A 17,049-nucleotide genomic window follows, 5' to 3' on the forward strand; every position below is an offset into this window, starting at 1 on the left:
AAAATGAAGGTATGGGAAAAGATATTTTATGTAAATGGTATTCAAAAAATGGCCGGGATGGCTATAGTTGTTTGAGACAATATAGACTTTAGGTCAAAAACTCACACAAGTGACAAAGAAGTCATTATAAAATGATAAAAGGGTCAATTTACCCAGAAGATACAATAATTATAATAATATATACACCAAACATCAGAGCACCTAAATATGTAAGCAATCATTGACATAACAGAAGGGAGAAATAGACAGTGATATAATAATAGTAGGGGACTTCAATAACCCACTTTCAATAATAAAGAGAACCTCCAGACAGAAAATCAACAAGGAAATAGTAGACTTGAACAACACAGTAAACCAAATAGACCTGAGAGACATATAAAGACTATTTCACCTAATAGTGCAGAATATACATTCTTCTCCAGCAAACATGGAACATTTTCTGGGATAGATCATATGTTAATCCATAAAACAAGTCTTATCAAATTTAAGAAGATTGAAATCATACCAAATATCTTTTCCAACCACAGTGAAATAAAACTAGAAATTAAGAGTAGAAGAAAACTTAAAAATGTATACAGATGTTGAAACTACACAACACATTCTTGAACAATCAATGGGTCAAAGAAGAAATCAATGGCCAGGTGTAGAGGCTCGTACCTATAATCCTAGTGCTTTTGGAGGCTGAAGTGGGGAGACCAATTGAAGCCAGGAGTTTGAGATCAGCCTGAGCAACTTGTCAAGACCCTATCTCTACAAAAAAAACACCACATTTGTTTAATTAGCTGGATGTATTGGTACATGCCTGCAGTCCCAGCTAACTCGAGAGGCTGAAGCAGGAGGATGGCTTGAGCCTGGAAGATCAAGGCTGCAGTGAGCTGTGATTGCACCACTGCACTGCAGCCTGGGTGACAGAGCAAGACCCTATCTCAAAGAAAAAGAAAATTTAGTTGGGCATGTTGAAACATGCCTATAATTCTAGCTACTCAAGAGACTGAGACAAGAGAATCACTTGAGCTCAGGAGTTCAAAGTTACAGTGAGCTAGGATCACACCATTGCACTCCAGCCTAGGCAACAGAGCAAGACTCTGTCTCAAAAAAAAAAAAAAAAAAAAAAAATTCACACAATCATCACAATAGATACAGGAAAAAAACATTTTACAGAATTCAATATACTCTCATGAGAAACTCTCAACAAACTAGGAATAGAAGGAAACTACCTCAACATAATAAAGTCCAAATATAAAAAGCCCACAGCTAACATCATATTCCTTTTTCTTAAAGATGAAAAGCTGAAGTTTTTTTCTTTAAGATCAGGAACAAAGCAAGGATGCCTATTTTTACTGCATGTATTCAACATAGTACTGGAAGTCCTAGCCAGAGTAATTAGACAAGAAAAAGAAAGAAAAGGCATCCCAATCAGAAAGGAACAAGTAAAACAGTCTTTATTTGCATATGCCATGATCTTATATGTACAAGAGCATGGTTAAGGGTGGGGAGCAGGAGGTTTATTCCTGTTCCTTTCTTCCCCATCTAGAGCCATCACTCAAAAGTATTAAGTAATCAGAAATTAAAGCTTCAAATTTAGCAAATTCGAAGGAAATGACCAAGCTCAGGAGAGCACATTATTTGTATCTCATTTGTTTATAAGGTAATCTCAAATGTTGCCTGGGAATCCTAGAAGTGTTTACTGGAATAGTAATGGATACACAGTTGACCCTTGAACAAGTAAAAGTTAGGGGCACTGGTCCTCCATGCTGCCAAAAATCAGCATGTAACTTTTGACTCCTCTAAAACTTACCTACTAATAGCCTACTGTTGAACAGAAGAAGCCTTACCAGTAAAGTAAACAGTTGATTGACAAGTATTTTGTATGTTATTTGTATCGGATATTGCATTCTGACAATAAAGTAAGCTAGAGAAAAGAAAATGTTATTAATGAAATCATAAGGAAGAGAAAATATATTTACTATTCATTATCTTCACGTTGAGTAGGCTGAAAAGAAGGAGTTAGAGGAGAGGTTGCTCTTGCTTTCTCAGGTGTGGCAGAGGTGGAAGAAAATCCACAAATAAATGGACTCACACAGTTCAAGTTGTTCGAGGATTAACTATATTCATTGCTTCATAGATAGATAGATAGATAGATAGATAGATAGATAGACAGATATACACAGAAGTAATTAATGGGAAAAGATAGATTTCCAGCATTTAAGCTCCATGAAGGCAGAAAAAAAGTCTAGTTGGTTCACCATTCAATCACTAACTCATTCATTCAACAACAATTAATCAAGCATTTATGTGCCGAGCACTGTGCTGGGCACTGGGCATTTATTTTGAAGTGGGGTATGTTTCTATTTTTTAAAAGTTCTGGCATTGTGTGGAGAGTGACTTAGAGAAAGGCAAGGGGTAAGCAAAGAGACCAGGTAAAAGCCTACTGTAGTCTAGCCAAGAGATGACGGTGTTGCCCTGAACGAGTGGTGATACACTTACTGCAATGGGGAAAACTGGGAAAACTGTTATGCGGTTGGCAAATCAAGAGTTCTGTTTTGAACATATTGTGAATTGCCTGAGAGACATCCAAATGAAGACATCACAGAGGCAATCAACAGAGTCTGGAGCTCAAAGGAAAGGTCTTAGTACAGAGTAGCTATTCAATACATATTGGCTTGCTTAATTAATTATCATAAATAAGATATGGGCTCAGTATTTCAGTTGCCCAGAAGAGTGAACATAGACTGAAAACCTAATACTTTTTCATTTCTACATCTATCATTCTTGTAGTCTACTCTCACATCCCTGATTTACTCGAAGACTAGATAGACTTCTAATTACATTTAAGTGAATTATTTTGTCATTGTGATTTTCTCTGGACAGCCAATTTCACAAGTATTCCATCTAGCATCTCATTAGGTCTCTACCTATGTGCTATATTAATTCAGTCCTTACATTTATTTAATTTCAAGTATATGCCAAGCAACATGCTAGGTGTTAGGTGCATATCTTTGGCTATTTTTAGTATTTCGAGGGACTAGAGCTGAAAAAGAAAACAACGAATAACAATAAGAAAAATGACAGTATGTGAGATTGATTATGGCTTTCCTATTTATTTATTGCTGTATTTTAAGTTTTTATCACTGTGGCCCGAGAAACAATGTCTTAAAATAAGTTTGCCTCTGGACAAACTCTGGAGTGGTATTGGAGGATAAGTGGGATAAAAAAATGCATGAACCTTCTAGCCTTATGTTCAATAAAAAACAGCATAGATGGACCCACAATATAATTATGTAGCTAAAAAGTAAACAACTAATGAAATAAATCTTCCCATGTTTTCATTTCCTGTGAGCTTATTTTTATTAATTACACAAACAATGTAATATTGCATGTTTATTGTAAATTAAAATGCAAAGTGCACAGATTTTTTAAAAAATGAATTCCTCATCATGCTCTTCCCTCTCTCCCACCTGTTTTTCAGAGGTAACCACTATTAACAGTTTAGTGAGTTTCCTTCAAACTGTTTTCTATGCACATATGTATGTCTCTACTTTTTCAACATAAGTTAGATCGTATTATGCTTTTGCTTTCTTCTTAGACATTGAGCATGTCATTTTTTAAAACGCTGCATAATATACCAGGGTACAAATGCACTGTAATTTATTTATTGGTATATAATTAAGTTGCTTCCAATTTTTATCACAAAAATACTTTGGTGTGTATCCTTATAACATGTATCTTTATGCGCAAGTGTAAATATGTTTGTAAGATCAATTCCTAAAAACAGAACTCTTTAAGTTAAAGATTATGCATATCAAAATTTTAGTTGATACCTGCCAAATCATAGATCTTTCTACACCACAATCTCTATTATGACAGATCACAGGGGCCACTCAAACCATTAATCAATCAGGTAACTATAGAGCACTGCTTCTCAAAATGTGGTGTCCGGACTAGCCGCATCAATATTACCTGGGAACTTAACAATAAATATAAATGCTCAGGCTCCGTCCCACCTGAACAGAATCTGAACTCTGTAGGTGAGATCCAGCAATCTGTTTTAACACTCTCCAGGTGATTTTTATATACACCAGGGTTTTGGAGCCACTGCTCAATAGTGGGCTTTCTGGCAACTCCAATTTGTGCAAGGAGCTGTGGGAAAGTGCTTCTTAAGAACTTATTCCTGGCTGAATTCGTAGTAATGATCATGGTAAATAATAGCCATCTTATTTGCTAGCTAACTTAAGGGCATTGTCCTCAAGAACTGAGGGAAAAATGGATTCTGTTTCTTCTCCGTGTGAGAGCTTTATCAAGATCTTCATGAGAACCTGCAGGTATGTTCCTCTAAAAGACTCTTCTGTTTGTTGATTTCAGGCCCAGAGTCTTCAGTAAACATGGACCTGTACAGTGGAGCTCAGCAAGTGTGCAGGGCCTTCTCTGCCCTTGTTGATCAAATCACCTTGCCCAATTTGAAGTGAAATGGAGTCCAGGCTCAAAGGCTTCTTGGTGTGATGACAAAATGCAGTTGCACAACTGTATTAAAAGAATTAAGACTTCTACCTTTCTTTTAATAGTTTGGTGTGAACTATGAAGAAAGCAAGTTTTGTTTTTTGATCTCCCTCCCTACTTACGTATCTTAGTTCTGCAGTTCAGAGTAAAGGCTGGGGGTTAGGGGGGCGAGTAGAGGATGAAGAAGGAAGGAGTAAATGGCAGAGTCAGATCTCTGCATGAAGGGCCATTCTTACTGTGAATACCTCCGGAGTAACATTCAAATGTGTGACCTACATGGATGCATGCAACAGTCTTCCTCAAGTATCATGTAAATTACTGAATCGATGGCCTAATTTTCTATCTTGATGTTTCAGCTAGAGAATAGGCTTAGCAAATAGATACACACACACACACACACACACACACACACACACACACAACTGAGTGCATGTAAAACTGGTAACATTTAGACCTAAAACCATAAAAACCCTAGAAGAAAACCTAGGCAATACCATTCAGGACGTAGGCATGGGCAAGGACTTCATGTCTAAAACACCAAAAGTAACAGCAACAAAAGCCAAAATTGACAAATGGGATCTAATTAAACTAAAGAGCTTCTGTACAGCAAAAGAAACTACCATCAGAGTGAACAGGAAACCTACACAATGGGAGAAAATTTTTGCAATCTACTCATCTGACAAAGGGCTAATATCCAGAACCTTCAAATAACTCAAACAAATTTACAAGAAAAAAACAACCCCATCAAAAAGTGGACAAAGGATATGAACAGACACTTCTCAAAAGAAGACATTTATGCAGCCAACAGACACATGAAAAAATGCTCATCATCACTCACCATCAGAGAAATGCAACTCAAAACCACAATGAGATACCATCTCACACCAGTTAGAATGACAATCATTAAAAAGTCAGGAAACAACAGGTGCTGGAGAAGATGTGGAGAAATAGGAACGCTTTTACACTGTTGGTGGGACTGTAAACTAGTTCAACCATTGTGGAAGACAGTGTGGTGATTCCTCAAGGATCTAGAACTAGAAATACCATTTGACCCAGCCATCCCATTACTGGGTATATACCCAAAGGATTATAAATCATGCTGCTATAAAGACACATGCACACGTATGTTTATTGCAGCACTATTCACAATAGCAAAGACTTGAAACCAACCCAAATGTCCATCAATGACAGACTGGATTAAGAAAATGTGGCACATATACGCCATGGAATACTATGCCGCCATAAAAAAGGATGACTTTGTGTCCTTTGTAGGGACATGGATGTAGCTGTCAACCATCATTCTCAGCAAACTATTGCAAGAACAGAAAACCAAACACCACATGTTCTCACTTGTAGGTGGGAATTGAACAATGAGATCACTTGGACACAGGAAGGGGAACATCACCCACTGGGGCCTGTTGTGGGGTGGGGGGAGGGGGGAGGGGGGAGGGATAGCATTAGGAGATATACCTAATGTAAATGATGAGTTAATGGGTGCAGCACACCAACTTGGCAGATGTATACATATGTAACAAACCTGCAGGTTGTGCACATGTACCCTAGAACATAAAGTATAATAATAATAAAAAAACTGGTAACATCTGAATAAATTTGGATTATACCACTATCAGTTTCCTACTTGTAATATTGTACCATAGTTATGCAGATGTTCCCACTGGGGAAACTAGATGAAGATCATATAGATGTCTCTGTATTATTTCTTATAACTGTATATGAATCAAGTATCTCAATATAAAAAATTTAATATATGAATGTTTTTCTCTAAAATCTCCACATCCAACAAGTTTCACCAAAGCATCTGTGTGCCTCCTTTCTCTTATTATGTTGGATTAGGTTATAGATGCTTAACTTACAAAGTAACAGCTAACCTTTTTTGACTGTTAGAGCACTTAGTTTTTAAGCACTTTCTATGTGCTGGCTCATTTAATCCTCACACGAAACCTAGGTAGTAGGTTTCTCATTTTATGAGGAAACTGAGGCACAAAGAGGTTTAGTAACTTGTCCGAAGTTGATTTGGCCACTTCTTGATGAAGCTGTGATTTGAACTCAGCTTCTGAGCCTATACTCTAACTACTACTCTGTACTTCCTTTCAGTAAATATTGTGGTGATTTCAATGTTTTTGTCTACTATCGTGAGATGCAGGCCATGTTACATGCAGAGAGGCTGTGGATTTTTATATGATCTGTAATTCCTGAAACTGTTTACAGAGTGAAATAATGTCCCATTGGATGGGATTAGGACTAGGTTATCCCTGTTCCATCTCATCCTAACAGTTTTTAATCTGCTTTTCAGTCTATCATAAACTTTTGGTTTTAGTTTTGTCACTTAGCAGAGTTACTCTTCTTTTCACTTCATCCCAGCTTGTTCCTTACACCTTTGATAAGCTTCATCAGCAAGCTGTAGTCCCTGGGCCAAATTCTGTTCTCTCCCTGTTTTGAACAGGCTATGAGCTAAGTGTGGTTATTACATCTTTTTAAAACATTGAAAAAGTCCAAAGAAAAATATTTTGTGGCACCTGAAAAGTGTATGGATTCCGATTTCAGTGTCCATAAAGAGAGTTTTACTGGAACATAACCATATTCGTTCATTTATGTATTGTGATAACTGCTTTTGTTTGCCGAGGCAGAATTGATTAATTACAGTGGAGACTGGATGGCCCGGAAAGCCTATAATATTTACCATCAGACTCTCAGAAAAAGGTTGCCAATCCCTGTCATAGAGTACCAAGGTGAGGGAAGAACAAAGGGCAGGCTCTTCTGCCAGTTCATTCTCCGAGTGTAGTGTCTCTTTGATGATTTATAAGAGATAATGAATTTACGTGATAGTTCTGAAGGATATGATGAAAAACATTAGGAAAAGCATCATCAATGCAAAATCACGAGCCCATATGTAGAAAAGGTAGTCAAATGGTGGCAGCTTTTTAATAAAATACTAATTTTCCCAGTGAGCCAAAAGCTGAGGCTGGGCCTTCTCCCCCACCTCTTTCCCCAAGCTCCTTTTTCCTGTTGTCAAGACTCAGCTAATCCTCAAATGAAACTGTGTTTTCTGATAATAATGCTTTAGATGCAATTTCTAGTTTAAGGAGGCCCTAATCATTCAATGAAGACATTTACTGAGTTCCTTTGGACCTGAAAAAAGCAAGGGAACTGCTAACATATCTGAAATTCAAACTGGCTGTCAATCCTATATATTGGTTATAATAGAATGATTGGAGAGTTGGGAATAATTAGAGATAAAAATAGCATTGCATCTCGAACTCACATACATTTGCTAATTGGGCTTCTCTGCTTTAAACCTTGTTCAGGCCTGGTCATTTTATCAGGGAAATAATTATCTATGGGTTCTTCTCTTATGCTGTTCTTTTTATTTTGCTTTTCAATGCAAAGTGTAAACACTTATAGAGGTATAATATTTAATCAAGTAACAAATGTGCTTATTGGGAAATAGTTTGTACCTATTTACACTTAAACATTATTAGAGTTTGGATGTCATTTGTGGTAACATTAAATATTGAAATAAAGAGACTCCAATAACATTACCTGGGGTCCAGAACTTTTATTAATTTTGTTTTCATTAGAGGAATGCTTTATTTGCCAGTTTTTTGTTTTGCTTTACTTTTTGCTTCATTCAGTATTCGAAAATATGCTTTCAAACAAGATTCAGGTATCATAGATTGTCAGTAGCTAGTAATTAATAAATATCAACCCTTATGTGCCTATGCATAAGCAATCCAGTGGTTAAAGTATTGGGAGCCATGCAGTGTATTCAAGTTAAATGTATGGCACACTAGTTTATTAACATGTCAAGCATCCCAAACTGAACTATTAAATGGATACAAAGAATCCCCAAGTCATCTCTGGAAGTCATTTAACTCCTTTAGACTGTGGGATAGACTGGCAGTAATGTCACCATTTGAAGAAACATGCTTGCAGCCTAAAATAAATAAAGAAATAAATAATAGAAAGCAGCTTTAAATAAGCATACTGAGAGAATTTGGGTTCATATTTATCTCTGGGCATTCCCACCATTTAAAATAAATAAATAATCAATAGTTAAGGAAAATGTTATATATTTGTATATTTAATTCCAAAGCATGAATTAGCTCCGAGTTCAATTTATTTCCTCTTTATTTCCAGGTTCACTTTTCCAATAACACTAGACCCACTTCTACGCACATGCATGCTTATCAAATCTTCAATCAACTCTTTCTTCTTTAGTAAGGAGGTCCTTAGTTGCTGAGAATATGTACCTGAAAGTAGAAAAGTGGAACTTCATAAGATCACCAAAATAGTTTCAGGTTAATTAAATATCAATAAATTATTTTTAAAAGGCAGGTTTGATGTTTCTGCCACTCCAATATAAAACTTCTCTATAAACTGATTTCAGAGGAATATATGTCAATGTGTGTTTGTGCAAAGTCTTGTGTCCTATGTAGTTTAGGTATATAATCTAAAACAAATACATTATAATAAATACATTTTTGTCAATTAATAGGCATTAAAATATTTGCCTGATTTTAAAAAAGTGAAGTCATTATATATTTTTAAATATAAATATGAAGAAAAAAATATAAACCACCCATAGTATAACCTCCTAGAGATAACCATAGTTTTGTGTGTGCACACTTTATACTATACCTTATTTAACCACTACTCTATCTTGGGACATTTAGATTATTTCCAGGTTTCCTGTTACTATAAATAATATTGCAATGAATAGCCTTGGATTGCATCATTGGCTGCAGCTCTAAATGTTTCTTCACAGTAGATTTCTAGGTGGGTAATTGCTGAGTATGTGGCTTAGAAAATTTCTTGGAGTGGGTGAAGTAGAAAATCAAGCATTTGAGAGTCTATTTATGTTTCTGAACAATTGTTTTCTCTTGTAGTTAGTGTTTAAAATATAAGCACTATGAGCATTTGCCAGCTAGTGAGACACCAGCTGCAAACACCAACAGATTACAAATCTAAATTTTAATTTTCTGATCACAGAGGAAAACAAACTCACTATTTTTCTAGAACATACAAACTGCCAGGCTCAGGAAAGGGGCTTTTTGTGCCTCCCAGTGGCATAGCAAGGTTTGTTGAAGGAGGAGCCACCATTTTTGACACAAAATTTCTTCATTTGCATTGAAGCCTTTACTAACCCACGAGTTACCCTCAATTCTGTTATGTTCTATTTAGGAGTCATCAATATGCTCTTTCCCTAACTCTCTCTCTCTCTCTCTCTCTCTCTCTCTCACTCACCCTTTCTCTCTTTCTCCCATGACATAACCCATCAAAATTTAGTGGTTAACTTAACTCTGGGTACATCCTCTTCATACCTTCTCTTGGATACCTCAACCTTCAGCTATTAGCCCATGTCTTTCTAGACTAAATAACAATGATCTTTAGAGGTTTTTCTCATAATGACATCTCTAGCCCTTTTATTTCTGAACCTCGTCTGTTCCTGCTCATCACTGTTACAAACAGCCATAGTGTTCAGGTCATCATCCAGCTCCATCAACTGTCCTTGGGGTGAAGCTCTTCCAGGTTCTTCTCACAGTTAAATAAGTGCCTTTCGTATGTTTCTTTTTTATATAATCACAGTACATTGGAACAGAAAAGATGGGACTTTGTGTGTCATCTACTTTCCATACACTTCTTTTTCAGTTGAAAGAACTGAGGGCTAAATTAGTTAGTTAACTTGCTCATGGTTACACAGTTATTTGATATTTTTTGTTTTCATATTTGTTGACTCAGTATTAACAAATATGATATATTAACATGCAAAATTATATAGGAGTTTTATGTTTTTAACAAAGTGTGATTCATAGTAAGATTTATCAAGTGCATTTAAACTATTTGATTTGAAGATATCAAAATAACAAGAACCTTTTTGCATATTACGTAGACACTTATTTTAGTTCTTCTTGTCTTCTGCCCTGATGATGTGATTTCCTTGAGAACTACAGAGACAAGCACTGCTTCACCTTCTCTCCTGTCCCAACCTAACAACATATTATCCCCCAGGGACAAAAGAAAAACATACTGGAGGATCCATGCAGGTACATTCAGAGCCCAGTTGAACCACTAGAGATTTAAGCAAACCTCTTGAGATGAAATCTCAATGTTCCTGTAACTATTTAACTTTTGGACGTGGTATTTCCTTGACCCAAGACCCTCTTTGACTGTGATTATACAAACCAAATGGAAAGTCTTGTTTCTTGGTCTGCAAACAATTGTTTGTGTCAAACGTTAAAATAACCTCAATAAAGTGAAACGCTCACTCCTACTATTTGGCTACTTGCATACCAACTCCCTAAAGTTTGCAGACCAGCTGAATCACTAACAACTCTGTAGCAAGACGAAGGAAGTGGCTTCCAAATCTGAAGCTGTCTTGGAGAAAATCTTTATAAAATAAATGTGTGTGTGTGTGTATATATATATATATATACTTACTGTGTGTGTGTGTATACACACACACACACACACATATATATATAACATTTTGGAGAACAGCTTTATAAAATAAGTGTATATATATATACACTTATTTTTTTGTGTGTATATATATGTGTGTATATATATACATACACACACACATATATATGTTACATTTTCATGTTCAGCCAAATACCAATAATATTTTCATTTATGTAGTAGACATTTCTTTGAGTTATTCAAAGTGAGTGCAAGATAGAAAAAATATTGCTGGTGATTTGAGTAAGACAGTTAATATGATTTTTAAAATATGGAAGAAAAGGCCCTACAGATCATCCTCAGCAGTACAGAATTTAAAAATATACAGTCCTTACTGGTGCTGATGCCTGGGCAGCCTCTGTTCAAAATATTTTTAAAATATGGGTGATCAACATTTAAAAATATTCATTTGGTATTTCTACTTTAGTAGCAAGGCTGCTGAAATAATATTTCCTCTAAAAATGAAATTGGTTTGAGTTACAATAACACCAAAATAATAAACTTATCTGTCAATAATAGCCGTGAGTTATCTGGGTTTTTTGGATCAGCAAATCATGAGGATTTTTAATTACTAAGGTTAAAACAAACTAGATATATAAAAGCTCTAAAACACCTTGGGAAATGGTAGCACTAGAACCACCATTGTTAATTGCTATTTTAATATGGAGATTACAGGAATATGTAACAATTCTAACACTAAAATGTACAAATGTAAAAATTAGTTTTGCCCCTATTTTCTAGTTGTTTATATAATTCTAAAGAGTTATGGCCACTCAAACAGCCCTTGATACAAGGTTTCAATGCTCATTGGTTGAAATGACATCAAAAAAGGATAAAAATAATATGTATAGGGTTCAGGCATCTCTCTGCTTACTCAAAGATGCTTACTCAATCTCATTCTAATTCTATAAGGGACTTTTTTTTCTGTGCCCTCAGACGAGACTATTTGAATATAGTGTTTACTTCAATGAAAAACTCTAAATTTGTAGCAAGTTCCAACTTACTAAAAATTAATTACTCAGATTGCTGCAAGTTAATTACTTATTTGAGAGTCATTCAAAAAGCAACATGAAGTGAATCTACATGCCAGCTGACTTTTTTACTCTTTATTTCTTCAACCGAATGCCTCTCAAAGAGCCTCTCTATTTACATGAAAGCAATGTTTATTTTCAGTTTAAGAAGGGCAAGAGTTTATGTGCTGCAAATGTTTCCTAAGCTTATATTCAAGTCTTCTCAATTCCACGGCAAGTAAACACCAGGTTATGACTGCTAGTGTTCAGGCTAATAGTAAAAAATAATGTTGATCTTGGGGGATCTGTTTATACTTTTTTGTTGTATTTTGGGAATCGTGCTTTTTGTCTTTTCTTTCTGACTCTTCCTTGCTGCTGTTCACAGGAAGTATGAGGAAAAGGACAATATGTTGATATAAACAGCTGCTATGCAGTGCAAAAAGAAGTACTATCTATCTTCCTATCAGTTGTGTGCTCTTGGGGTTCACCTCTTGAGAGGAATATATATGACATTGGATTCCCCTAATGCCATTTCCCTCTTCCTCACAATTCAGCACATTCATACTTGATTGACCCTTTCAAAAGACACGGGAGCTGGGGTTGACCACCTTGTTTACTCCTTGTGTGCTGTGGCTGTGCTGCTGAGATTTTCTCTTCATCTCCAGCCAATTGCCTCCTTCCTAAGCCGTGGTTCCTAGAGAGCACACAGTCCACATAGATGTCCCAGAAGAGTTGAGCCAGATCCCAAAACAGTGCTCCATGCTTCAAGTTCTCAGATGACTTCAGGTAGATCATAAAATCCCAGAAGCCCGAAACAGTGTTGGAAATGCGAGGCTTCCGCATTTCCAGGAGAAGCACTGAGGAGGATTCCCAGCACTGAGGATCAGCTTGGTTAAGAGCCAGCAGGTCTGTCTGGCTATGGCAGAAGAAAGGAGATACACAGCACATTCCCACAATGAGCAGGGAGCAGGTGAAGCTCAAGGGGTGGTGGATCCCTCCTCTGTTCCCAGGATCAGCCATGGCCCTAAAACCGCACAGGATGGAAATATTTCATATCAGTCCCCGCTTATGCTCCACTCAGTAAAGAAAATAAGTATGCCCTTAAGAACCTTAATTCCAGCAAAGGAAACACATCATTGTCGCAAAGTAGGGAAATCTTAGCCAGGCTCCCATATCACAAGCTCCATTCTATCTAAAATGACTCAGTGCCAGGCCAGGGAGTGAGCATAAATCCAAGATAGGCCAAGAAATATTCACTCCTAACATGTGTTCCTTTACAAGATGAATAAATTAATCTGCTAATCTGTTTTTCCCTAGTACAGAAGAATGTAATCTAAAAGAATACTAAGTGAACATTTAAAATTTTGCTGCATGGCTTTAACTATTCCATAATATCTTAGTGAAGCCTGGCTCTCCTAATCTAGGACTTACATATAATTAAGAATTTATATATATTTAATCTTTAGATGCATTCCTGTTCACAGTGACTTTTAATTTTTTAAAAAATACATTAGAATTGTCAAATGTTATAGTGAAATTAACACAAGACAATGTGCTAAAAGTATGGATGAATATATGTGGAAACAAAGAGACACATATTCAACCAATTAGAGTAGAATCAATAAGCATTTTACAAATACCTAAAATGTTCTGCAATTCTGATATAACCTTCATAAAGATAATGATTTATGTTTTATAATTTCTCTATTATTGCTATGAATCCCAAGGATTTTTTTTTAAAATGTGACTCTCATTCAACTTTTCTGGCTTCCAATGTCTTGCCATAAAATTGGGGCATCCACAGACCACTTTGAAATTTTTCTTTTGCTACCACTTCAGACAAGTGCAATGATAAATGATGCTCTTAAAATAATAGTAATCTAAAAGTTCACGTTTTGCCAGAAAAAGTGTATCCATTCCCTCACAGACTATACAAAATGTATATCACGTTTAAACAGCTCTAACATAAAGAAAAAATAAGAAGGGCACATGCTGCTTACTTTCAGGTTTGTACTATATTTCCAAACCTTTAGACATTAGTATCATGAAAGCAAGCAAAATACAGCTTATGGGAATACTCTTATATTGGAACATTTAATGATAACACCATAAGATGGATAGTCTGTCTCTTCTGAACAGCAGTAGGACATGTTTAGGTACTGTTCAATAAATATTTCAGAAAGTGTCTTTGAACATGCATGTTCCTATATTGAAGAAGCATGTTAGAGATACAAGAGTATTCAAAAACTATTTCCTCTATCTTTCACATCATATATGCATTATCTCTACTTGAAATCATATTTGTTGTGTCCCCTTCCAAACTAAAATATCGAGGTACCTTTAAGGGTGGTTTTCCTAAAGCACAAGTCTAAGTTTTCAGAGGGCAGGACTCTGTCCAACGTACTGAAGTTGGCGTTATCCAGGACTCCCTGTCTGCTGGCGCCACGGCGCTCAAATTGGCTCCTTTAGGTCCCCTTCTAAATTTTAGGAGAGGCTTCCCAGACCCTGAAAAGATGTTTCTCTGAGTTCCTTGAACCTGGAGTCCTCCGTGCACCCCGCTACGAGCCCCGCGCTGAGTCTCGGCCCCGCACTTGATTCCACAGCCTCACCCTCCGCAGGGCGGAGCTGCCTGGGACCCGCTCTGTCCTTTGGGCCCCACTCACCTCCTGACTCGGCGGCTCTACTCCCAGATGGCACAAGGGCTTCCCTCCGCACTCACCCGCCTGGCCCCTTCCAGGTTTCCTCGAACGCGTGGAGAGAGTTCCCTCGAGTGCGCGGAGAGAAAACGCTCAGGCTGCTCCCGAGCGAGTGGCTGTCCCCAGCTTCCGCGTCCTGGAGGCTACCGTGCCTCTACTTAAGCAGTGGGAGTGCTCGGCGCCTCTCCAAGTCTACGTCAAAGCTCCTGGAAACTGCCGCCACCTCTCGCCTCCAAGTCCATCTCCCGCACCCTCCTCTTCTCTCCCTCCCCGGAGAATTTCGGTTCAGGAAAGCAGCAGGCTTGGCCACACACTCTCTCATCGGCCCTGACCCGCACCCACTCTGCACCTGGCGGAGTTGAGCCTCGGTGCGGCTGGGCTTCCCGCTCCCACCTCGTGGGGGCGTGCCGCTGCGGCGGGAACTGCAAAGTTAGGGCCCAGCTCCGCGCGGGTCCGGGGAACAGAGGGGTTCCCGCTCACCGCATGGGCCTCGTCTCAAAATAAAGGGGTGTGAGGGAACACTGTGGACTCTTGGGGTCGGAGGAGCGACGTGAGCACCCTCTCGACACTCAGCAAGGGCTCAGAGGAAATAAGGCGCCTTCTCCATATATTCCGGGCGTGAATTTCTCCTGCCTGCCTGTAGCCCTGGGCTGAAAGGAGAAAAACACCCCTGAAGGCAGAGATGAGGATAGGGACTTGGCGCTGCTGGAAGCTCCCCCTGACTGGGGCCAGGACACCCGGTTGTTTGCAGACCCTGGCCTGGGTCACTCAGGAGACTGGGTTGCTGCTGGCATCGCTTTGGTCGGTCCCTCAACCCCCCAACAACCCCGCTCCAGATTTCACAGCAGGGTCCCTGGTTCCCAAGAAAAAAAGCGCCTGGGATTCCCTTTGATTCTCACCTCACAGCTAGTTACTATCCTAGTCCCAGATTAGAGCCCTGTCACTGCTCCAGTGCTCCTCTGAACATAAGTGCCCACCTTAACTGAAACACACCCAGTCAAGGGGCCTGAGGCAAAAGTCTTCCCTTTGCAAGTGTTTCCAGGTTTTGGCCCTCCCCTGAAAATTCCTTCAGCCCCTGAAAACCACTTGTAGTCTCCATTAACTGAAGGCTTTTGTGCCAGCTCAATAGTATCCATGGTTACCTTCGGAGGGGCACAAGGCTTTATAGTAAGATTTGCTGAAGCCATAGAGAAGCAGCCCCCTCCCCAAGGTACTATTAAATAGGAGGTCTGAAGAGGAGTTCTGGGGGGCTCTGAGCTATTGCTCCTGCTCAGAAATGATGGAGTGTACTTCAGTTTCTCCACGTGTGAGACGGGTATCTCATGCCTGCTTCTATTCACCCTATAGGGCTGTGGAATAAGACCAGGGTGAAGTCTTTGACTTGCTTCCTGAATTTCAAGGAGCTTATGCCTTTGGAGAAAACATACTTCAGGACATCATCCAGGAGAAGTTCACCAACCTAACGAGACAGGGCAACATTTAAATTCAGGAAATCCAGACAACCCCAGTAAGACACTCCATGACAAGATCAACCCCAAGACACATAATCATCAGATTGACAGAGAAAGCATTTGGAAGTGACTCATGAACGTCTGGAAAAAGGAATTGTACCGGTATCCTAAGGCCAAAGGGTTGGGGGTGCAATTTCAGGGGTAGAAGACAGTACAAGCAAAGGCAGGGAGAAAGTGCTCACCGCAGTTCATGCTTCTAGGGAGCGAAGTCAAAGAAAGAACTGTAGAGAGGGAAGGTTGGACAGAACAGAGGTAAAGATGTGTCCCCTGCGTTGGGACATGTCAATAGTTACATTATTGTTGAAAACATTAATATATAAATATGCAGTGCTTACTTTATTTTCAAGTGCCTATGTGTTAGGCACTATTTTACATGCTGTGTATACAGAAGGAACAAAACAAAGTCCTTGGACGCATGTAGCTTACATGCTAGTTGAGTCTGGAGTGGCAGTGAAAAAAAATTTATTGATATTTTAATTTTAATTTTTAATTTTTTTAATTTTTTTATTTTTTTTAGACAGAGTCTTGCATTGTTGCCCAGGCTGGAGTGCAGCGGCGCGATATCGGCTCACTGCAAGCTCCGCCTCCTGGGTTCACGCCATTCTCCTGCCTCAGCCTCATCAGTAGCTAGGACTACAGGCGCCCGCCACCACGACCGGCTAATTTTTTGTACTTTTTTCAGAGACGGAGTTTCACCGTGTTAGCCAGGATGGTCTCGATCTCCTGACCTCGTGATCTGCCCGCCTCGGCCTCCCAAAGTGCCGGGATTACAGGCATGAGCCACCACGCCGTTAAAATTATATCTATACACATATATACATATACATGTATACACGTGCACACACATACATATAA

General features: G+C 38.6%; 2 protein-coding genes across 2 annotated transcripts in view; one reads left to right on the forward strand and one right to left on the reverse strand.

Annotated features, from left to right (window-relative positions):
- DYTN (dystrotelin) overlaps positions 1-5,882 on the forward strand; it is a 72,144-nt gene extending 66,262 nt beyond the window's left edge. The window contains exon 13 of the mRNA XM_050752248.1: positions 4,363-5,882. Coding sequence (XP_050608205.1) covers positions 4,363-4,466 — 104 coding nt within the window. The 3' untranslated portion in view covers positions 4,467-5,882. The remainder of the gene's footprint in view (positions 1-4,362) is intronic.
- A 2,752-nt stretch (positions 5,883-8,634) lies between these two features.
- On the reverse strand, positions 8,635-13,007 carry FAM237A (family with sequence similarity 237 member A). Its single transcript, XM_050750501.1, has 2 exons — positions 12,596-13,007; positions 8,635-8,768 (listed from the first exon to the last, which is right to left on the reverse strand). Exons 1-2 carry the CDS (start codon positions 13,005-13,007, stop codon positions 8,635-8,637), a joined length of 546 nt encoding a protein of 181 aa, XP_050606458.1.
- Positions 13,008-17,049: the final 4,042 nt, after the last annotated feature.

The sequence above is a fragment of the Macaca thibetana genome, chromosome 12 (assembly GCF_024542745.1).
Source record: "Macaca thibetana thibetana isolate TM-01 chromosome 12, ASM2454274v1, whole genome shotgun sequence".
Classification (NCBI taxonomy): Eukaryota; Metazoa; Chordata; class Mammalia; order Primates; family Cercopithecidae; genus Macaca; species Macaca thibetana.

Coding starts and splice junctions, on each gene's coding strand:
- FAM237A (XM_050750501.1), bottom strand. CDS start 13,007: ATGGCTGATCCTGGGAACAGAGGAGGGATCCACCACCCCTTGAGCTTC. Junction 8,769..12,595: donor GCACACAAGGAGTAAACAAG/GTGGTCAACCCC, acceptor TTCTACTTTCAG/GTACATATTCTCAGCAACTA.